This window comes from Pezoporus flaviventris, unplaced genomic scaffold, assembly GCF_033815535.1.
Source record: "Pezoporus flaviventris isolate CSIRO_AGI_PZ_B2104156 unplaced genomic scaffold, CSIRO_AGI_Pfla_v1 ptg000007l, whole genome shotgun sequence".
NCBI classification, from domain to species: Eukaryota; Metazoa; Chordata; class Aves; order Psittaciformes; family Psittacidae; genus Pezoporus; species Pezoporus flaviventris.
Window position 1 is genome coordinate 20,981,344 of NW_026892555.1, and position 18,552 is coordinate 20,999,895.

Below are 18,552 nucleotides of genomic sequence, written 5' to 3' on the forward strand. Positions count from 1 at the left end.
GCCAAAATCCATACCCATTTGATAACTATTTAATAATTAATTATTGTGATTTAAAGTGTTCCATGACAAGCTATTGCTAACTGACCCGTTTAGTTTGAAGACACTTCTTTATCACAAGAACATACAACTCACAAAATGATATAACAAGTGATGACTAACAGTGCTCTCTGTCGTACCATCAAGATATTTCACATTATATATATGAAAATATATTTTACATTAGGTATATAATTAAACCAGTCTAAATAAAATCAGTATGCTAAACTACATGAACTCTGCTACTGAACACAACGATACGTATTAAATTCTGGAGATTAAAAATGTATACAACTACAAGAAAAAAAAAAAGACCAGCGAATTTTAAATGTGCATATGCTGTCAAAACGAAACAGATTTCAAACAGCCTGGGTAAAGACCCACTGCAACCCATGCAAGTCTTCAGAGTTCAAACATCCATCTTCTAAACATCAACTATATGCATGCAACCAATACATTTTAAGTTCTTAAAGTTCATAAACCTTTTTAAGGCTCTCAAGATCTTCTGAAGAGTACTGATTATTCTGGTTTTCTGGAAGTAAATTGAACAGCTGTTGAACCTGTTCCTTCTCATTTTTGCTAAGAAGGGCCAGCACCACCTGAAAAAGCAGATTATTTTATAATTAGCATAGGTTGATTGAAAATCATAGTATCTGACAGAGCCAAAATCTGTGTACTGTTTCCTTTTAAGATATGAAAATTTCCTTTAGGTTTCCATGCAACTGAAGCACACATTCAGTCCAGGTTCTTACCTTAAATCTTTCTGCTTTGCTCAAGTAGAAAAGGTGCTGATATACAAGACCAGGATCTTTTCCAACTACATAATATTCCAGTGACTGGATGAAAAACAGAAAGATTTCTCCTTCAAGTTTGTTACTTAGCAGCACTGGCAATTTTTTGGGATCAGTAATTGTTAAAAGATCTGCACAAGCAGCTTTATCATTATTGCTGTTCACTGCATTTATAATCTGACCGAAGTCATAAGCATTAGTTGGTTCAGAAATAGGCAGTTTCTCAGAGGTCTTCAGTGACACACTCTCCTGAACTGCTTCTTTAGAAGTAATGCCATCAGTCACATCTGATGTAGCAAACAGTCCCTCTTCCTCTTCATCAGATCCAGTCACCTTCACAAACAAAATGGCAACAAATCATTTTAACGTGCACATACAGACAACCTGAAGCTTCATAAACTATATGCATATAATCCATCAATGTCACCACATTAAAGTCAGCATTTTACTCTTCATAAAAGAAAGGCACCCATGCTCTTTTATGTTCTACTTCCCCCCAGAATAGTACCTCTCTAATTCATCTTTAAAGGTTTGTAGTCAAAAGTGTGTATTTTACATTTCCTTTCACTGCTTGGCATTCCACTGTAGAAAGAGAACTGAAGACCACTGGGAGAAATCTAAGGAGGACTCTACATGCAAGTCAAGTCATCAGACACCAATGTTCCATTTCATCACTGCTGTGCCTTCAGAACAGCACAGCTATATATGGCAGCTACATCAGGTTGCTGGTGAAGCCTCGCTGTGGAAGAGAAAGCTCAGCATGGTCTGACTGCCTGAATACCCACTTAACTTCTCCCAAGTGTGCAGCCTGCAAAGAGGTTCATGAATCGGTCACTAGAAAATTAACCATGGGTCCAACTACATTTTCTAAATTCTATTTCAAGTTACCAGGAGTCATGGAATTTGTATAAACTGACTAAAACTCATTAAACAGGGTCTCTTCAAAGGAGGACAAGTGTTTTAGAAAGTCTAAGGCACTGTATTGCACAGTACAGGGGGGCTAAGTTGGTTTTTTTGGAAAATACTGCACTGGGCTTACAGCCATTTTGTTCTGTTTTTCAACAATCTTTACTATCACAAGAGAAATCTTGATTGTCTCATATATTTATAGCTTGATTAAAATGGAATAATAACGATAAATCCCAATTTCTGACTTTCTTTACTTTGCAGCCTGTTTTCATGGACCTAGCTTATACTACAGCAGATGAGCTAGGGAAAGCTCTCTTAAGAGGGCAGCTATAATTATGACAGCAAACATGAATGATTCCTGCCCCACCCCTGGAAAAATTACCATTGCCAGTAACGTAGTCCCTGAACAATGTGGTCACTTCCCAAACCTCCTGTGAACACTCTCCAGGACCCTTTGTTTGTCACAACTGAGAGCTTAACTAACACTACACTCAGCTTACGCCAGTTACATAAAATCCCATGAACTCGCGACAATGTGAAGTGTTTCAGTAAAACAATTTTTTTCTGTATTAATAACTGAGGTTTCCATTACACCAGCATTTTGAAATTATGTTATCAAATTACAGTATCACCATACAGACTGGGAACTATGTATTTATCTGTTTCAAAATTAAATGGGAAAAAACCCCAAACCCGAAACATTCTTAAAGGACAAGCAAAGCTACAATCCAAAAATATCAGATGACTGAGAAAATCCTTTCGTCGCCTAATTCTATCCAGAACTCTGCAATGCTAACATTTTGATCCAGTACGGAACATTACATCACGTATTTCTTTTACAAGATCCTACAGATGTTTTACCCATACTTTTGCTCTTTAAGGTGGGACTTCATTCTTCAGAAACTTTACTGCTAGCACCAGAACAGCCAGCATGCCTGCTGACAATGAACCTCTGCCAGCACAACCCCAGAGGCTTCCTGAGTAGCACGGAATTTAAGAGCACAACTGCTGTTACATTCTGTAAAACAGGTACTCTAAGTCTAAGCAGTTTTTGTTTACAAGGAGCACACCCTCAAGTTTCGTGGCCTCTAAATGTACTTTCTCCATTCCTGCTATGGTTCTGAACACACTTCAAAGCAGTCCAAGCTTTACTAGGGAATATAATGGACACTCAATACATATGGCAAGAATCCTCCAACATGCCCTCAAGATAACATGAAAAATACAATCCCAACACCCAAAAAAGCTAGAGCTAAGAAGTGCAAACCAAAAGATTCAGTATTATCTTCTCAAATGTGTGGTTTCTATACTGCCTGCTGTTACAAATGAACACACATACCTCTTGTATGGTTATTTTCCTCCTTTGCTTTTCCTGACTGCCAGCTGCAGCACTGCTGTCAACGTTAAGCAGCTGGGTTACCTCCTCTAGTTCCTTTTTTGCTTCGAGAACGTTTGGATCTATTAGAAGTACTCTGTTCAAATCATCAATGCTGGCTTGATAATTCTATAAGCAGAAGGAAAAATACTTTTTTCATATGCACACCACTAGAAAAACAAATGTGAACTACCCATAACTTCCTTTACAATTAAGGAGAATAAAAATACTGGGATCTCAACATTAAGCAGACAAAAATAATCTAAATACAGACAGTGTAATTTCATTATGGTTTCAGGGGAAATTCCCTATATGAGAGAATAGATTATTGAAGATTGCTGCTTTTAAGCACAACTGCTTACAGTGTAACACTGTAAATTTTTGGTAATACTTAAGAAGACTGGGATGACGTTATGAACTCTGAGATGAACAGGTTTAGGAGGGCAAACACAGCCGTAGAGTGTTATTAGGACTCAGACCTGTGTTTAATGTTTTTATTTCAAATATTACCATTAAAAATTATGGGGGTTTAGACTAAATTTTCTGGAGAGACAAAGTTAACAGCATCAATTCTGTGGAAGATTAGAATACCACAGGAAAATCAAGACACCTTGATGGCCGCAGTTAAAAATAAGGATGAAATGTAGCAGCAAATAGTAGAAGACCATGCAGACATTAAAAGATCGATGTCATTTCTTTGTGTGAGGGACCTCATATTTCTTCTGTTGCTAAGCAGTATCATCAAGTTACTATAAGTAATGTATATTAGCATGAAAAAAAATCCTCATGTACCAGCTGAGGTATTTCCTCAGCATCTCAACTGAAATAAAAGCACTAGTATACAAGTCACTCATTTTCTGTTTCCTACACGAACTATTTTGTTCAAAACTGATGACCAGTATTCAAGGTGCAGAGACACTGCAATAAGTCTGTAAGTGAACTGAAGCCTGCTATAGCATGAACTAAGTGAACTAGAATTATTTAGCTTTAGCAAATGAATGCAGGAAGGGGCATACTGCTTCAATCAGGACATAGCTACTAATTAAGCTAAACCATTTGAACTACAGGTATGAGCATTCACAACTACAGAGAAACGAGATTTTGGAACAGTCTTCTGGAAATGATCACAATGGTCAGCAAACAACCAACTCTCCCGGATTTAAAAATACAGCCTGACGGACTTCTCAACAAAAATCATACAAAAAGGCTGTACCCAAAGCAAGAGACTGGACTATAAGCCAGACTATAAGGACACGCAGACCAGGGTCCTCTAAATGTACTATGTTTGTCCTACGTTACAGGCTTGATTCATCACACAAGCATGATTTTTTTCAAGATCTTCTCTTAAATACATCTCAGTCAATCTATTAAAAAAATCTCATTTACTCCATTAAATTCCACTGCAGTCTTTGTGGTTAAGTATCTGGATATTTATACAGGAAAACCAGTTCCCAGCACAGTTCTTTGCCAAGCTACATGCTTTTAGCTCTTAAATTTTTTCATAACGGAATCATTAGTCAACTTCAAATCACTTTTGTTATTTTCTCTGGCTTTCCAAATCACTCACATTCCTGGAATTAGCAACAATGAAGGCATTAAATCCAACCACAACAGAGTATTTTGGGAGTCCCCAGCAGAGACTGTTCTGAAAGAATCCATAAGCAGTGTGTTTCACGTTATGTCTTCAATAATACAAAACCAGCATTTTTTTCCTAGGATATTCAAAAAGCCGTAAATTCTCTAATCCTTAACATTCTTCACTACCGGGTAATTACCTTTATTTTGACTGATAGAATCACTATCTGCCTTTCCTCATATTTATACTAATTTTTTATCAACTTCAACAGCATAAGGTTACAGATGATTAATACTGGGTAGCTTGGTGTAATTATGGAAAAAATTTTATGGAAAAATAAGACTTTTCAACACCTTTGAAAATTAAAGCAAACTTTCAAAATTTCATAGCTACTGCAACAAAGGAACAAATTTATCACAAACAGAAGATCTCATGGCTTCTATGACTTGCATTTGGAACTGTAACATGGGACAAGAATGGCCTATTATAAGGCTAAGCACAATCCTCCTCAGGTGATTCAAGGGCTGAGAGACCATCAGGTAATTATTAAGACATTAAATATAACAGAGGTCTGAGGTAAGTATTCACTTGATAGGCACTGCCAAACCTTGGTGGATGCCTGGAGTGATCACTTCCAGTCATGAAGAGCAGCGTGGGAGAAAGCTGGTGAGATGCTTGTTTAAAAGACACTTGTAAAATTTCATACAAAGTAGATGAGGATAGCTGCCATCATGAGCCAACAGAAGTGAGAAGCTGATAATTCAATACCAGGTAAGTGCTGACAGATAGGGTAAAGACTGCTATCAAAGGATTACGAAGTGCAGGGGCTAATTAACACCACTGAAGAATGGGAACCAACAGGGACAAAAGGAATGAAGTCATTCAAGTGATGGAACACGAGATTTGCAGTCACATTTAGGATGGATATGAGCAATGTAAGCCTGCATTTATGATGATCAAGTAAAAGGATACTCAAAAAACTGTAAGATGAGCACAGTATGGAAACCACCACCAATGTGTAGATGGAAAAGGCTGAATACCAACACTGTCCAGAAAGTGAGAAAGTAGATCACTAACAAAGGTTCTTAATGTGCTTCAGGAAGGGAGAGAAAACTGAGATAATTAAAACCCTGGTTTAATAATGACAAGCACTCAAATATGAGCAGATGCCAAAAGACAGCTTGAGATTTGAGTATGGACAGTGGCAGGCAGACTTGAAGAGAATCCATTTGTCATCAGCAAAGATACAGTGAACACCTTGATAGAAAAAACAGACTGGGATACCCAGAAGAATATTAGAACATTAGAACAGAGCTGAAACTTGCATAACCAATCTCCAGTCAAACCTCATTTATTCCAATGTTCCTGTAATAAAGTCAACAGGTTTTTATGTTGCAAAAATATTTATATAAGATTTTATGTATGCCTAATGCTCTAAAAAGTAATAAAACATCAGCATGGCATACTTCTGTATTTTTGTATTCACCTATTGAGTGCAACTACCTGATTGTCTTTGAAGAGGATAAGCAAGTTTAGAAGTGCTTAAGAATACCTGCCATGTTGTTTTTCCTCACCTGTAATCCTTTGTACGCTAGTGCTCTTCTATAAAAAGCTTTAATATTAGAATCTTCTATCTGAAGAACACAATCACAATCTTGCTTAGCCTCTTCATATTTACACAGTTTCAAGTAACAGAGAGCTCTAACACAGAAAAACAGAATACACTGCAACATAAGTAAATTCTACAGTGCTGTAGTGCCAACAGTATCTGACTCATAAATGCTCATTATAATACTTCTCATAATTCACTCTCAATGTGGTTATTTTTTAAAGCACATAAAACCCAGTAGGTAGTAATGACATCTCTGCATAGAGAAGGTCAATTCCTGCAATAAAAGTCAAAATTCAAGTATGACTAATGCTTGAAATTAGGCAGATATGTAAGTATTTTAAAGGCAGAGCCTATGCTAGTACAATATCATAGTACAGTAGCTGATAGAAGTGTTCTAGATTAAATAAACAATACTTCTTTCTGCACGTAATTATTACTTGGAAGTCTCCTCTTCAAGTAGTAGCCTTATCAAATCCTTCTTAGTTTGTGAAAGCTGGTAAGACTGCAGCATAAAGAATTATGATGCAGAATTAGGTCAAACTTTAAAATAACGCTGTTGTATGGCCATGTTCCTACTTTCATTTTCTCAAAAATGTACATTTTCTCTCAATTATTCCTTTTCATATCTGAGATACTGCTACTGCACGTTAGCTTTTCATTAAAGTCGTATCAGTATTCTCCAAAATGCTGCAAAATGCTACACTTATTGTAACTTTCACTATTGCATACTCTATTTATATAGAGATATATAAAGATACGTGTTAGTGGCATTATTACTTGATCCCCTTGAAGAATAATGTGGTTTAACAAAAAGATCAGTTAGAAACACTCATCAAGTGGGAAAAAAAAATTCCTTTTTTTACAACAGTGACTGAAGGGATGCAAAAATCTGTATTTCCAGTGAGAAAATACAACTACTACCACTAAAAGTGGGTTTATATTTTGCATCTTTACCTGTTAGTGTAGATTGCACATTCCTTGGTATTTAACTTCATGCATTCGTTGTATTTGTTTACAGCTTCTTCATATTTACCCTCTTTTACAAAACCATTCCCTTCAGTTTTTAAAGTCTTGAACTTCTGCTCAGCTTCTTCACCTATATTACAAAAGGATCACAGTGTTACATAAGAAGGTCAGTTCATTAATGGTAGCTGAATAACCTACCCACACTAAAAATAAATGCCTGGCAACTGGAGTATCTATTGGTCTGCACATTGCCATTTCTGTCCCAGATCTCCTGCTCTAAGAAAGGCATGAACTACCATGTCTGTATTTGGCACAACACATATTTCCCCATCTACCAGTGTAACTACCTTGCTGAAAATAACAGGAATGCAACAGACAGCTCTATGCTTTCATCTCCCTCTTTCTACACTTTCTGTGTGCAGAGGGACTGTGTATCTCTACTGGGATACCAGTTTTATTTACAATGGTGGAGATTTAATCAACAAGATTAAAAGCCTTCTAAATCTCCACCATCACACCAAGGTGGCCATGATTTGAGCTAATGTTCTTTCTACAAGCAACTATCTATCACAATTACTATGCTAAACTGACAAACGACAAACAAATCATCACATCAGCAGGGGTTAGTGATTTATCAGTAATATCCTGTTAATAACTATTTATAAAAGATGCTTTGAAGAACCTCAAAACACCTAACTAGGGGTTTTTTATTAATATTATGTTCTTTTGTAACTCTCTTTCCTTCAAAACTCCCCATCATTTCTTACATATGTTTCTGGGTTAGACTACAACTTTTAGCTATGTTTGCAGTGGAAAACCAATCCTGACTGCAGTTTCATGTCTCTGTTGTGAGCAAACAGTAATTAGTAACATAGCTCTAAGTAAATCATAATGGAAAAATCTATTTTTTGTACTTTGCTAAAGAATAACCATCACGTTTTAAATGATGGATATAACCAGTTATTTTTAACCAATAACTGAACTCAGTGAGTTCTTTCATAAAAATATAGCAGTCCTCTATGCCAAAAAACTACATGCGTGGTTGGGTCAAAAATTAACAAGAAACCAGAACTAAATTTTGCAAGAAACACAACTAAATTATAACTCAAGTTGTAAAACAGAAAAAACAACAGACAACTTGCAAAAAACCCCTGTCATGCAACAGAAAGCCTTACTTACTAATTTAATTAAATTCATGAGAAATTTTTAACTACTGACTGATCATTATTGCTGGCATGCTTGTGCCATCAGCACAGGTCCCAGTGATTTAGTACAGGCCGAACTAGGCAACCACAACCTTAGGGTCAGCCTGCAGTGAAGAAAATAAAGTCTTCATTTAGTACTTCTAAACTCAAAGCCTAACCAAAGTCCCACTCTATCTGAAACAGACCGAGGCATGTTTTGCATCAAAATACCGCACTTCATAAACACAGTGATGGCTGGTTTTGTTAACTTTTGTAACAGGCTAAACATGATCACCACTGTTCTCAGGAGTCACTCATGTGTATACCTTTCACTACAAGCATCTTCAAATTCTCTCTTGACAAAATTACACAAGGTTACACAGATCCAAACTTACTACTTGAAAGGTTTAAGAAGGTTGGTTATACACTGAAATAAAAATCCAACAAGTCATATTCTTTAATAGCAGAAAAAGCCTGGAGTACAATCAGTACAACAAAGAGCACTTTTCTAGCTAAGCATTTATGTTTAATAGCAATGACTGTAAGGTATCAGTTTTCTATTTCATTAAAATAATCCAAGTGTTAAACCCAATTGCTGCCTGTTCCTTAAGATCCATGAATCAGTAACAACATATAGTGGCAACTGTAATGAAAATACTTGACATTGGACATCTTAAAAAAAGTAAAGTTTTTATCAGTTTAATTGAGCTTAAATTATACAGCATCATGCCTCACGTTTCTTTAATGAAAAACAATTTTCTGTAGCATTACTGAAGCTTAGTACACACTACTATTCAAATAATTTCTTAACCACATTACTGCAAGTTTCTAGAACTACATCTTATTCCTGAGAAAAACATCCAGTTTTCACAAACATGTAAGTTGCCTGTTGTTTTACATCAGGTACAAATAAATTCAATACTATTTGAAAGATTTTTTTAAAGTAATTAAATCTGTAGTGCCCAAAAGTGCAGATTATTTGAGGACATGCATTACTGCAGTAATGTGTTATGGACAGATAACCCAATCACTGCTACTTATTTAGCCAGCAACCCAGTAGTTAGCATTGCAGCCTCCCCTGCATTAATCAAGGTGAAGATTATCTTCAACACTATTTTTCTTTATATTTAAATAAACTCGAAGGGGAACCTATTAATAGTTGAGTGAAAAATCATAGTTAAGGCCTTTGCAAAAAGAATGCTCCAGGAAGGTTCCTTCACCTGATTTACAGGAAGAGAAAAATAGAAACTGCAATAAAAAAAAAAGTCAAAAGGAAGAACGTATCCTAAAGGAGTTAAGCACACACTGCTTATATACAAACAAATCTAGAACTAACACCTTTGAAAGGTGACTACTGGCCACTGTCATAGCTAGAATCCATTGTAAAAAAGTAAAACTCAGAAGTGTTTTCCTATAGCCCATGTCACAAACAACTATCATCTACAAGTCTACCCTTTCTAGTCTGAAGAACTGAGTAATGCTTTCATGAAGAATTAAATGACAGCTACAGATTATGCAGCTGATTATGTTACCGAGTGATTGTTTGTGTGGTGTTTTTTGGGGTTAAAACTGTATATAACTGTAGTATGATGTCAGGGAAACCACTGATACTTGTGAGAGGACTCAGTATACCGATGATGAGTATTTCTGATGTATTTTATGTAACTTCGGAAATTACATGCTGCAAACTACATCACTTAGTTTAAAAAAAGAAATTAAAATAAAAATTTAAAAGAAATTAAAATAAATCATATCTGTGGCTCCCTGAAGCACATGAAACCAAATCATGTAAATGACAATCACCTAAATTGGTTTATCACAAAGGTCTCTGGTAAATATTTTCTAAAGCAGTTTCTTTGACATTATTAAATCTTATTCCATTTTATAATTAGGATCTTTCTTAGAATCAACTAGGTTGGAAAAGATCTTTAAGGTCATCAAGTCCAAAAAAAAGGAGCAAGCTCCAGCTTCAACTCCTAGTGACAAAAAGTCACTTAATGCGAAGTCCTCTCATCATATCAGACATTAAACTGGTAAGAACAGATACTACACTTGATTTTAGCCAAAAGGCCAAGAAGCCATTTTCCTTTTTTGTATGTATATATATATATATATATACACACACACACACAAAATATATGCATTTGCTATACGTACAATTCATCGACAACCGTTCTCTTTCGCTCTCTGTAGGACATCTTGGCATATTTTCTGAAGTAAAGTTTCCTCCATCCCATTTGTGTAGCTGAGCAGCAACTGGGACAACTGGAATTGGTGGCAGTTTCTCCCTCCAACTGGGACCATCCTGATCTATTAATGCCTTCGTTATTCTGAAAGAGGAAAGTCCCACCAACATGACTTTTCACATAGTTAACTCACACTTCAATGACTTACACCCAAATTAAATAATGCGATGTTCTCATTTTAAAAAAAACAACCAAGCAGTTATCCTGAAGCATAAGTTTAAACGACTGTCACAGCAGTCAGTGGTGGTGCTGCATTCGTTTCAGATTTATACTTTTTCTGCTTTTTAGAGTATTTATGTTAGCATTTAGAAGGTAAGAAGCTGAGTTCAGCAGGATCTGTAAATATTTAAGCAAGTGATTTTGCAACTAAGCTTGAAATGCTGCCTACCACATGCTATAAATAAATCGGAAAAAAAGATTTATTTTGTTTACTTTTCTCACCTGTTCATAGAGGTTATTTGTAACAAGTGTAGATTACAACACCCTCAAAGTGTGATACCTAGATTTGCCAATATCAGATGAAATCTCTTACACAACAGTTTTCTAAATAACTAGTGCAGGTCACAAAGCAGGTATTAAGCTGCATTTTAAATAATAGTCAGATATTTATCAATCAATCATTGTTTATCCCCATTTAAAAATGGGAAATAATAAAATATATTAAAACTATTTACAACACACACGTTTATATATTATACATTATGTATTAGCCATTATACAGTATGCATTACATATAACATATATATTATATATTATTTTCTATATATGTATTATATGTACATGTATATATAGGTCAACTATTTCTGTACATGAGAGGTTCAATTCAAAATCCATTCAAGTGGGAGTTACCCATTGCTGTGATACATTTTGGAATAAGTCCTAAGTCAATATAATGATTAAAGCCATATAAGATTTCATGGCTCCATTACAACTTCTGTGATGTTAAAAAAAAAGAAAACCAAACCAAGAGAAAACCCAAAACATATTCATCAATTATGAGAATGAAAATAACAGTGGGGTAAACATCTTCTAATCTCAAAGTGATCTTAAGAGTCAAGTTCAACTGGGGACAAGTCTAATATCTACTTTAACAAAGAAAAATTCTGAATTGAGTAGCAGGTCAAGTTACATGATACCACAGCAAATAAACCTGAAATCTGTGTATTAGGTGTACTTCTATCTAACACAGGTATAAAAACCACTATATGAATACACATCTCCCCAAAAAAGAACTAACCTAGAATGTGACATGAAGAATGAACTAGAATGAGTATAAAGGATCCAATCCAGTTTTCTTGCTTAGTTTTGGTCTTTTAGAAAGTCCCACAAAGTAAACCAAGAGTTCTACAGTAAAACATGCTGCCACTGTTCAATTTTTCTCTATTTATCATAATGGGCTTAAAAAGTTTGAGGAAAAACCTGATCTAGAATTAGATCAGCAGAAAGAATCCCACAGTATTTGATGATAATCATTATTTCCTTTTGATTGCAAAATAACCAGGTAAAGGGTTTATATTAAAAATTATATTTGTCTTTTACGTGAGATTAAAACTATCAGACTGAACACTCATTCCATTCTAAGATTTCTGGAAAGCCTGCTTAGTTAGGGAAGTACAGAAAGACAAGCCTTAACATGATTTATCAAACCCACCCTCAGACACAAGCAGGATGATGAGTTTTTCCTCTCCTTCAGCATCACCACCCGATTTCCCACCAGAAATTAAAAACAAAGAAATTATTCAATAAAAACAGGTTGTTAAGACCTGACATTCCTAAAATAATGAAAAAAGAAAATAAATTGAACTATGTTTTGGGGTTGTCCCTTTAAGTTAAAAGGCAGTAGAGGAAATAGCATTTTTTGTTAACATTTATTTTTAAAAAAGGTCTCTTTGGAAATAATACTTTGGGAAACAATTTCAGCTTAATTCATAAATATTAAAAAAATAAATTATAGCAAAAGTTCACTTATGCGGGAGGTCTATGCTTTAGAAACTAAGTATCTGCAAGCAAAAATGAATTACCAGCAGAAGAGAAGGAAGAAGCAGCTGAAATAAGGTGATGGGCTGCCAGGGAGGAAAGAGTAATGAGCAGTGAAGCTAAAAGTATAAGGAAGGCCTAGAGAGGAGAAAAGGAAGAGTGTTAGGAGAAATAAAGGGAAATAAGCTTATTACTAAGCAAGTTACAAGTCAAGAAGTATGAAAAGAGTATCTGGAGATAAAATAAGCCAGTAAGATTTAAAAAAAAGAAAGTATAATAATTGCACAGATACAAGGACAAGCAGTTATGCATCCCACCAATCCAAGTGCTCCATTACTGGGACAGATATAGGAGATCAGTAACAATTTGTTGCTATCAAAAATAAGATTTCTAAGAGCAGATGATAAAGTGTCATCATGTCCACCTCTGGTCAAGTAAGCAGAATTTAAAGATATTATCCACTTTTTAATGAAGCCATAATGTAAGTGCTCGTGACTTTGTCTTAAAAAGGTACTAGGTTCCATTGTTAAGACTTGCATGCATGTGGGCTCCTGCTCAACAATTAATGGCTCTTACACTTTCATAAATACTTTTTTTTTTGCCCATTAAAGAAAAAAAGGAAAGAAAAGGGATTGGAAAAACCTATCATTCATGCACTTAAATACTTACTATGGGTTAATAAGACAGTCACTATGGTGTGTATACACCAATTTTACACTATTAAAATATAATTACAGAAATTGAGAAGTCTCTCTTGGCAGCAAAAATTCATGTTGGAAGTATTAACATTTCAGTTTAAGATAATATTCAGTCCTATTTTTTACACCTTTAAGTTTTGCAGCCAAACACTGTATCAAGCTCCCTCAGTGTTTCCATAACTGCAGCATGCTGAAGGATTCACACTTAACATAAATCTCCAGCTGCCACAGGAAGACTGCTAATATGAAAAGGAAACAGAAATGTCAGATAAAAAATATGGACCTTAAAGAACTACTTTATGTGGTATCAAATAAAAGAAAGAAAACATGTTGAAGTGCCAGAAAAAAAAACTTTAAAATATGTTTTTAAAACAGAAAGCGACCTACTGCTGGCAGAGGAAAACTGTGAAGCTACAGGAAAACAAATGAGACAGCCAGCCCTCTAGTTATAACACTATTTGTGAGGATCCTGACTTTGAACTGAGGGTGTGTGTAAAACAAACACTACTGAATTCTACTTTTCTGTTTGGACTGATACGAGATTTGTAAGTGGAGTTACCTATTAGCACTATCATTTGCTGCTTGGATGCTGCTGTCTATTTGTAGGACTGTTTTATAATCTATGTATGCCTGTCGATATCGCTCCATACACTCATTTGCCATTGCTCGTCGTAGAAGAGGCTTAAGGGAAAACGGCTGAAGCTCCAGAGCTCTGGAGGAAAAGAAGAAAAATGCAGGATTGAAACAGAGTAACTGAAATAATATTAGTAATATTCTTTTATGATATACACAAAAACTTTGCTATTTCAGATGGGTCTTACACTAACACAAGCAAGGAAAATGGCACTAAGTGGTTTATATTAATACTCCAAATGACACACATTTCTGAAACTGTTAGTGCTTTTACAACTTACTCTACTCAAATCCCCATCTTCCATCTGGAAAACTGCTTTTAGCAGAGAGAAAAGATTACTGTAATGGTAGCTGTTCAAGAGCAAAAGCTAACTTTCTTAAGTCAAAACCTATCTTTCTTTTCAATGCCAAGACGTATGGGGATTTCAAGTACAGGGTGCTTTTGCCTACATGATTTTCCATCCTTCTTCCTTACATGGAAGCGTGCATGTAAAAAATACATTTAATAAGACATGAATATGCACCTATTTTTGACTTTTTGTTTTGTTTTTGTTTTGCCTGTCTTTTGCCTGTTTACTCTTTTGATTGTGTGCCTAGTCAACATTGAGCTCAACTCCTGACAGTGTGCAATCATAGCGCCTCCCAAATACCATGTGCTTTTACAGCAATATGAAGAAGCAGTCCACAAAGGCCTTATTTATTAAAGACTACCTTCTATAAATCAGTGATTCTTACTACAGAGGAAGAGATATAAATTTTGAAATACTGAAATTAAGATGCATCTAGCCAATTTGATTTTATGGAATCGTAAAGTAATTAAAGCTGAGAGACTCCTAGTCCAACCATCTGCTATAGGTGGGGTCAGCCCTGAGATCAGCCAAGGTTGCTCAGGGCCTTATCCAGTCAGGCCCTGAAAACCTTTAAAGGAATCTCTGCACATCTCTGAGCAACCTGCTGCTATGCCCCACACTGTTCATGGGGAAAAGATCTCTCCTAAAACAAAGTTGGAACCTTGTGGTTTTGCCTGTTGACTCTTGTCCTGCCGCTGCCAGAGTGAGTCAGAATCCATCCTCTAGGTACCCCTCCTCACAGGTACTGTCAGGCTGCTGTTAGGACCTCTAGAAGCCATTCTCTAAGCTGAACAAACCCAGCTCCCTCAGACTCTCCTCTCCAGGCAAGTGCTCCAGAGTTCACAACCACCTCAGTGACACTTCATTGAACTCACTCACTCCAGCTGATCACTGTCTTTCTTGTACTGGTGAAGCTCAAAACCAGCACAGTTAGACAACATCTAATTTAGTTAGATATTGCCTAACAAGGGCTGAGTACAAGGGGATAATCACTTCCCTCAGTCCAGTGGCTGTGCTCCTGTTCATATGAAACCCAGGAGGCTGCTGGCTGCCCTTTCTGTGAACTGGCTTTGCACCATTACTCTTCCTAAAGCTAGAGAAAAAAGATTACTAGAAAAAATATTTCCAATTTCCATTTCATAAATATCACTACTGTTCCATTTGTCTTTATGTTGGATTGCATTTGCAAATTGCTGGATGCATTTGAAAATTACAACAGCACACAACATCATAGCACCTGCAAACCTTTGCAAAAATGCTTGACATTCTGTAACTCAGAAGAGTATTGATGTGATTTCAGGTTCCTAACATCAAGAAAAAAAAAAAACAACTATAAATAAGTTTAGAGGAAGCCACAGCCTGAAGAACAGCATCTGTGGGAATGGGAAAGTACAGTTCCAGAGTAGAATGCAACTATACAGCCAGGGACCAAACCACACTACAGTACTAAATAAATTAACATTAGTGCATAGAAGCTCTATTTCACCTCTGTAGTAAGAATCAAAAGGCACTACAAACCAAGATCCAACAGAGGGGGTTTTATACACTTCTAAGCCCTAAATAGCCAGAACTTAATAAAAGATAAAATGTTCAGTACTTATTTTTATGCCATGAATATAAGGACTACACCACTTTTTACTTTGAAATCAAGTAACCTATTCATAGATCATTCTTTGTGTTGTGCTGCCTAGAGAACATTTAATTGACATTTCCCGGTTCCTGTGTATTTGCAGTTTTGCAGTTCTGCTTCCCAGTCTAAATTACTTCTACCGCTGCTGTGCTCACTAGGCATCATGGCTCCTTGTGTAACTGTAAAATATGCATGACATTAAGGACACTATCATTACGCAGTAAGAAAATAAGCTTCCAACTGGTAAGAATCCAAAACCCCCTGTCCTATTACTGATTTCAACTGAAGTCTTACATACTTCAAACCTCCTGAAAAATGCAATGGCTGTTAAGTATGCCTTGTTTTACCAGCCAGCTGTGCTTGGTCCTTCATCTATTTTAACAAAATATTATTTACAAGTCATTCTTTTTTTTTTTCAGATTACATTTTCAGAAAACTTTTCTGTCAGGCAGAATATATACAGTAAGTCAAATATTTAATTAATACAAAAGTACTTTATTTTTTTTTTATTTTTGGGGGATTTGCAACAGTTGGGTTATGCTGTAAAAAAAATTATTAATTAGTATGATTTCTAACTGCCTTGGGATCCTTTCTTGCATGTTAAGCATCAGTCTTACTAAGCCTAACTATGAAAATATAAAAAAAGACTTCTAGAAATATACTAATAATTTAGTGGAAGGCAGTGTTTCAAAGTTGTTGAAGGTGTCTAATCTTCTCTAAATCTGGTATCCTTAAAAGCCACAATAAGCAGAAAGGATTTTAGCTCAATTCCTGAACAGCTGTAATTACTGTTTATAACTATGACAAGTATGTATTAAATAAAAACCCAAACCAAAACAACAAACCAAACACAGAGAATACACACATGTACACCATGCACATGCTTGTAAGCAATCTCCAACACTGTGATATCCATCTGGCTTAACGAAGTTTCTGCACATAAGTTATTACAGAGCATCACTGAAATAAACCTGCATTTGTCTTAGAAGTTTTAATCCTGATATGCATTTCTGCATACACAAGAAGCCTAACAAACAACTGCACTCACATAAGACAGGAAGTTAAAAGCTACTCTGTCCCTAGGTTCCATGTGATTGTTTACATAACTGACAAAGATCTCCCTTATTTAGAGAGATCAGATTTAGGGAATCAGTCTTTACTGACTGTTCTAAAGTCAAACTACAATAACAATATATCAGTTAAAATGTTTACTCATCATCAGGAATGCTGTCGCCCCACATGGGAGGTTGCAATTTACCTGTTACAATCCTGAATGCAGTCACTGCAGTTCCCTTCTTTGAGGTAACATGCTGCTCTGTTTGAGTACAAGATACTTAAATCATCTGGACTCTGTTCTCCTAGAAGAAGTTACAATTAAAATCAAAGATGGTTACTAAAATGACATTCAAAAATTAAAGACTCACATACTGTGACACTGCAGTGATGTAGTTTGCTGACAATGCAAAGCTGCAAGCAGCTTTCCTTTATCACGTCACTTAGAATATGTAATTATTCAAACACATAAATAAATACAAACAGCTCTGCCCTAGGAAGTTAAAAGTATTGTTTCAGTCATAATCTTCTATTTCGTGTCATGTAAACTGTCCTTCACTGAAATCACGAAGAATTTACTGCTCAGTAACTCTTGCCAAAAATCCAGGGTTAGGCTAGGCTAGTTCATTTGTATTCCCTTTAAATAATCTAGACAACAATCCTAGATTTAAGTATAAGGTATTACACTCACCTAGACCATTGACATACTCAATTGCTTCCGAGTATTTGAACACAGCTTCTCCAAACTGCCCACTCTTAAATAACTCGTTTCCTTCACTTTTTAGTTTTGCTGCAGCAGGAGGAAGTGAAATGGAATTGCCACCACCAGCCGACGGAGACCCTGCTTCAAGCGATCCGGAGACCTCCTCAGCTTCAGGGCTTTCACTTTTTTGATCACTGTGTAAACAGCCATTAACTTCACCTTCACAGTCTGACAACTGCCTCTGCGTATTTTTCTCTGATGTGCCTTTTTTTAATCTGCTCTCAGTGGATTCCTTCTGCTTCTGTGTCTCCCTGTCCTCCGCCTTACTGCCCCCTCCTTTGCTATGAAACTTCCTCAGCGCGTTGCCCATTGCAGCCTCTCCCGCTGCCGCCTCTCCTCCGACTGGCACGCCAATTCCTACAAGGAAGTTAATGAGCTGAGTTAGAGCTTGCATCATCAGGAGAAACTATCGTCCTGGCAAAAGAGGGGTGCACAGCTAAAGACCAAATCCTTCAGGCATCCTAGTGTTATAAAGATTTATTTGCCTTAGAAAACACTTTCAAGAACACAGATAAATTTCCTACTTACAACTAACTTGCAATTATTACTGAGAAGGTATTACTATGAAATGTAATTTCCCCTCACCGGGCACACTATAAACCCCTGTTCTGTGGTGTCAGAATGGTACAGAGTTCACCTTGAAATTAACTCTTTACATACTGGCTATTGCAGTATTGGTACTTCGATTTTCCGTGACCAAATCAAAATGCTTGCATGTTAAAATTAAAACACACTGCTAGGAAACCAGTAATG

At 36.1% G+C, this 18,552-nt stretch overlaps 1 protein-coding gene, 1 long non-coding RNA gene and 1 pseudogene across 2 annotated transcripts in view; 1 reads left to right on the forward strand and 2 right to left on the reverse strand.

Annotated features, from left to right (window-relative positions):
* Positions 1 to 225: 225 nt before the first annotated feature.
* The window catches only part of SPAG1 (sperm associated antigen 1), a 34,502-nt gene continuing 16,175 nt past the window's right edge, over positions 226 to 18,552 (reverse strand). The window contains exons 11-19 of the mRNA XM_061447994.1: positions 17,728 to 18,156; positions 17,242 to 17,341; positions 13,930 to 14,082; positions 10,607 to 10,779; positions 7,254 to 7,395; positions 6,262 to 6,388; positions 3,076 to 3,240; positions 789 to 1,160; positions 226 to 635 (exon numbers count right to left, since the gene is read on the reverse strand). Coding sequence (XP_061303978.1) covers positions 504 to 635; positions 789 to 1,160; positions 3,076 to 3,240; positions 6,262 to 6,388; positions 7,254 to 7,395; positions 10,607 to 10,779; positions 13,930 to 14,082; positions 17,242 to 17,341; positions 17,728 to 18,156 — 1,793 coding nt within the window. The 3' untranslated portion in view covers positions 226 to 503. The remainder of the gene's footprint in view (positions 636 to 788; positions 1,161 to 3,075; positions 3,241 to 6,261; positions 6,389 to 7,253; positions 7,396 to 10,606; positions 10,780 to 13,929; positions 14,083 to 17,241; positions 17,342 to 17,727; positions 18,157 to 18,552) is intronic.
* LOC133266613 (uncharacterized) lies at positions 10,192 to 10,760 on the forward strand. The gene is made up of 2 exons (XR_009742461.1): positions 10,192 to 10,482; positions 10,643 to 10,760. It is a non-coding gene; the product is annotated as an uncharacterized LOC133266613 (long non-coding RNA).
* LOC133267399 (U2 spliceosomal RNA) lies at positions 10,369 to 10,531 on the reverse strand (annotated as a pseudogene).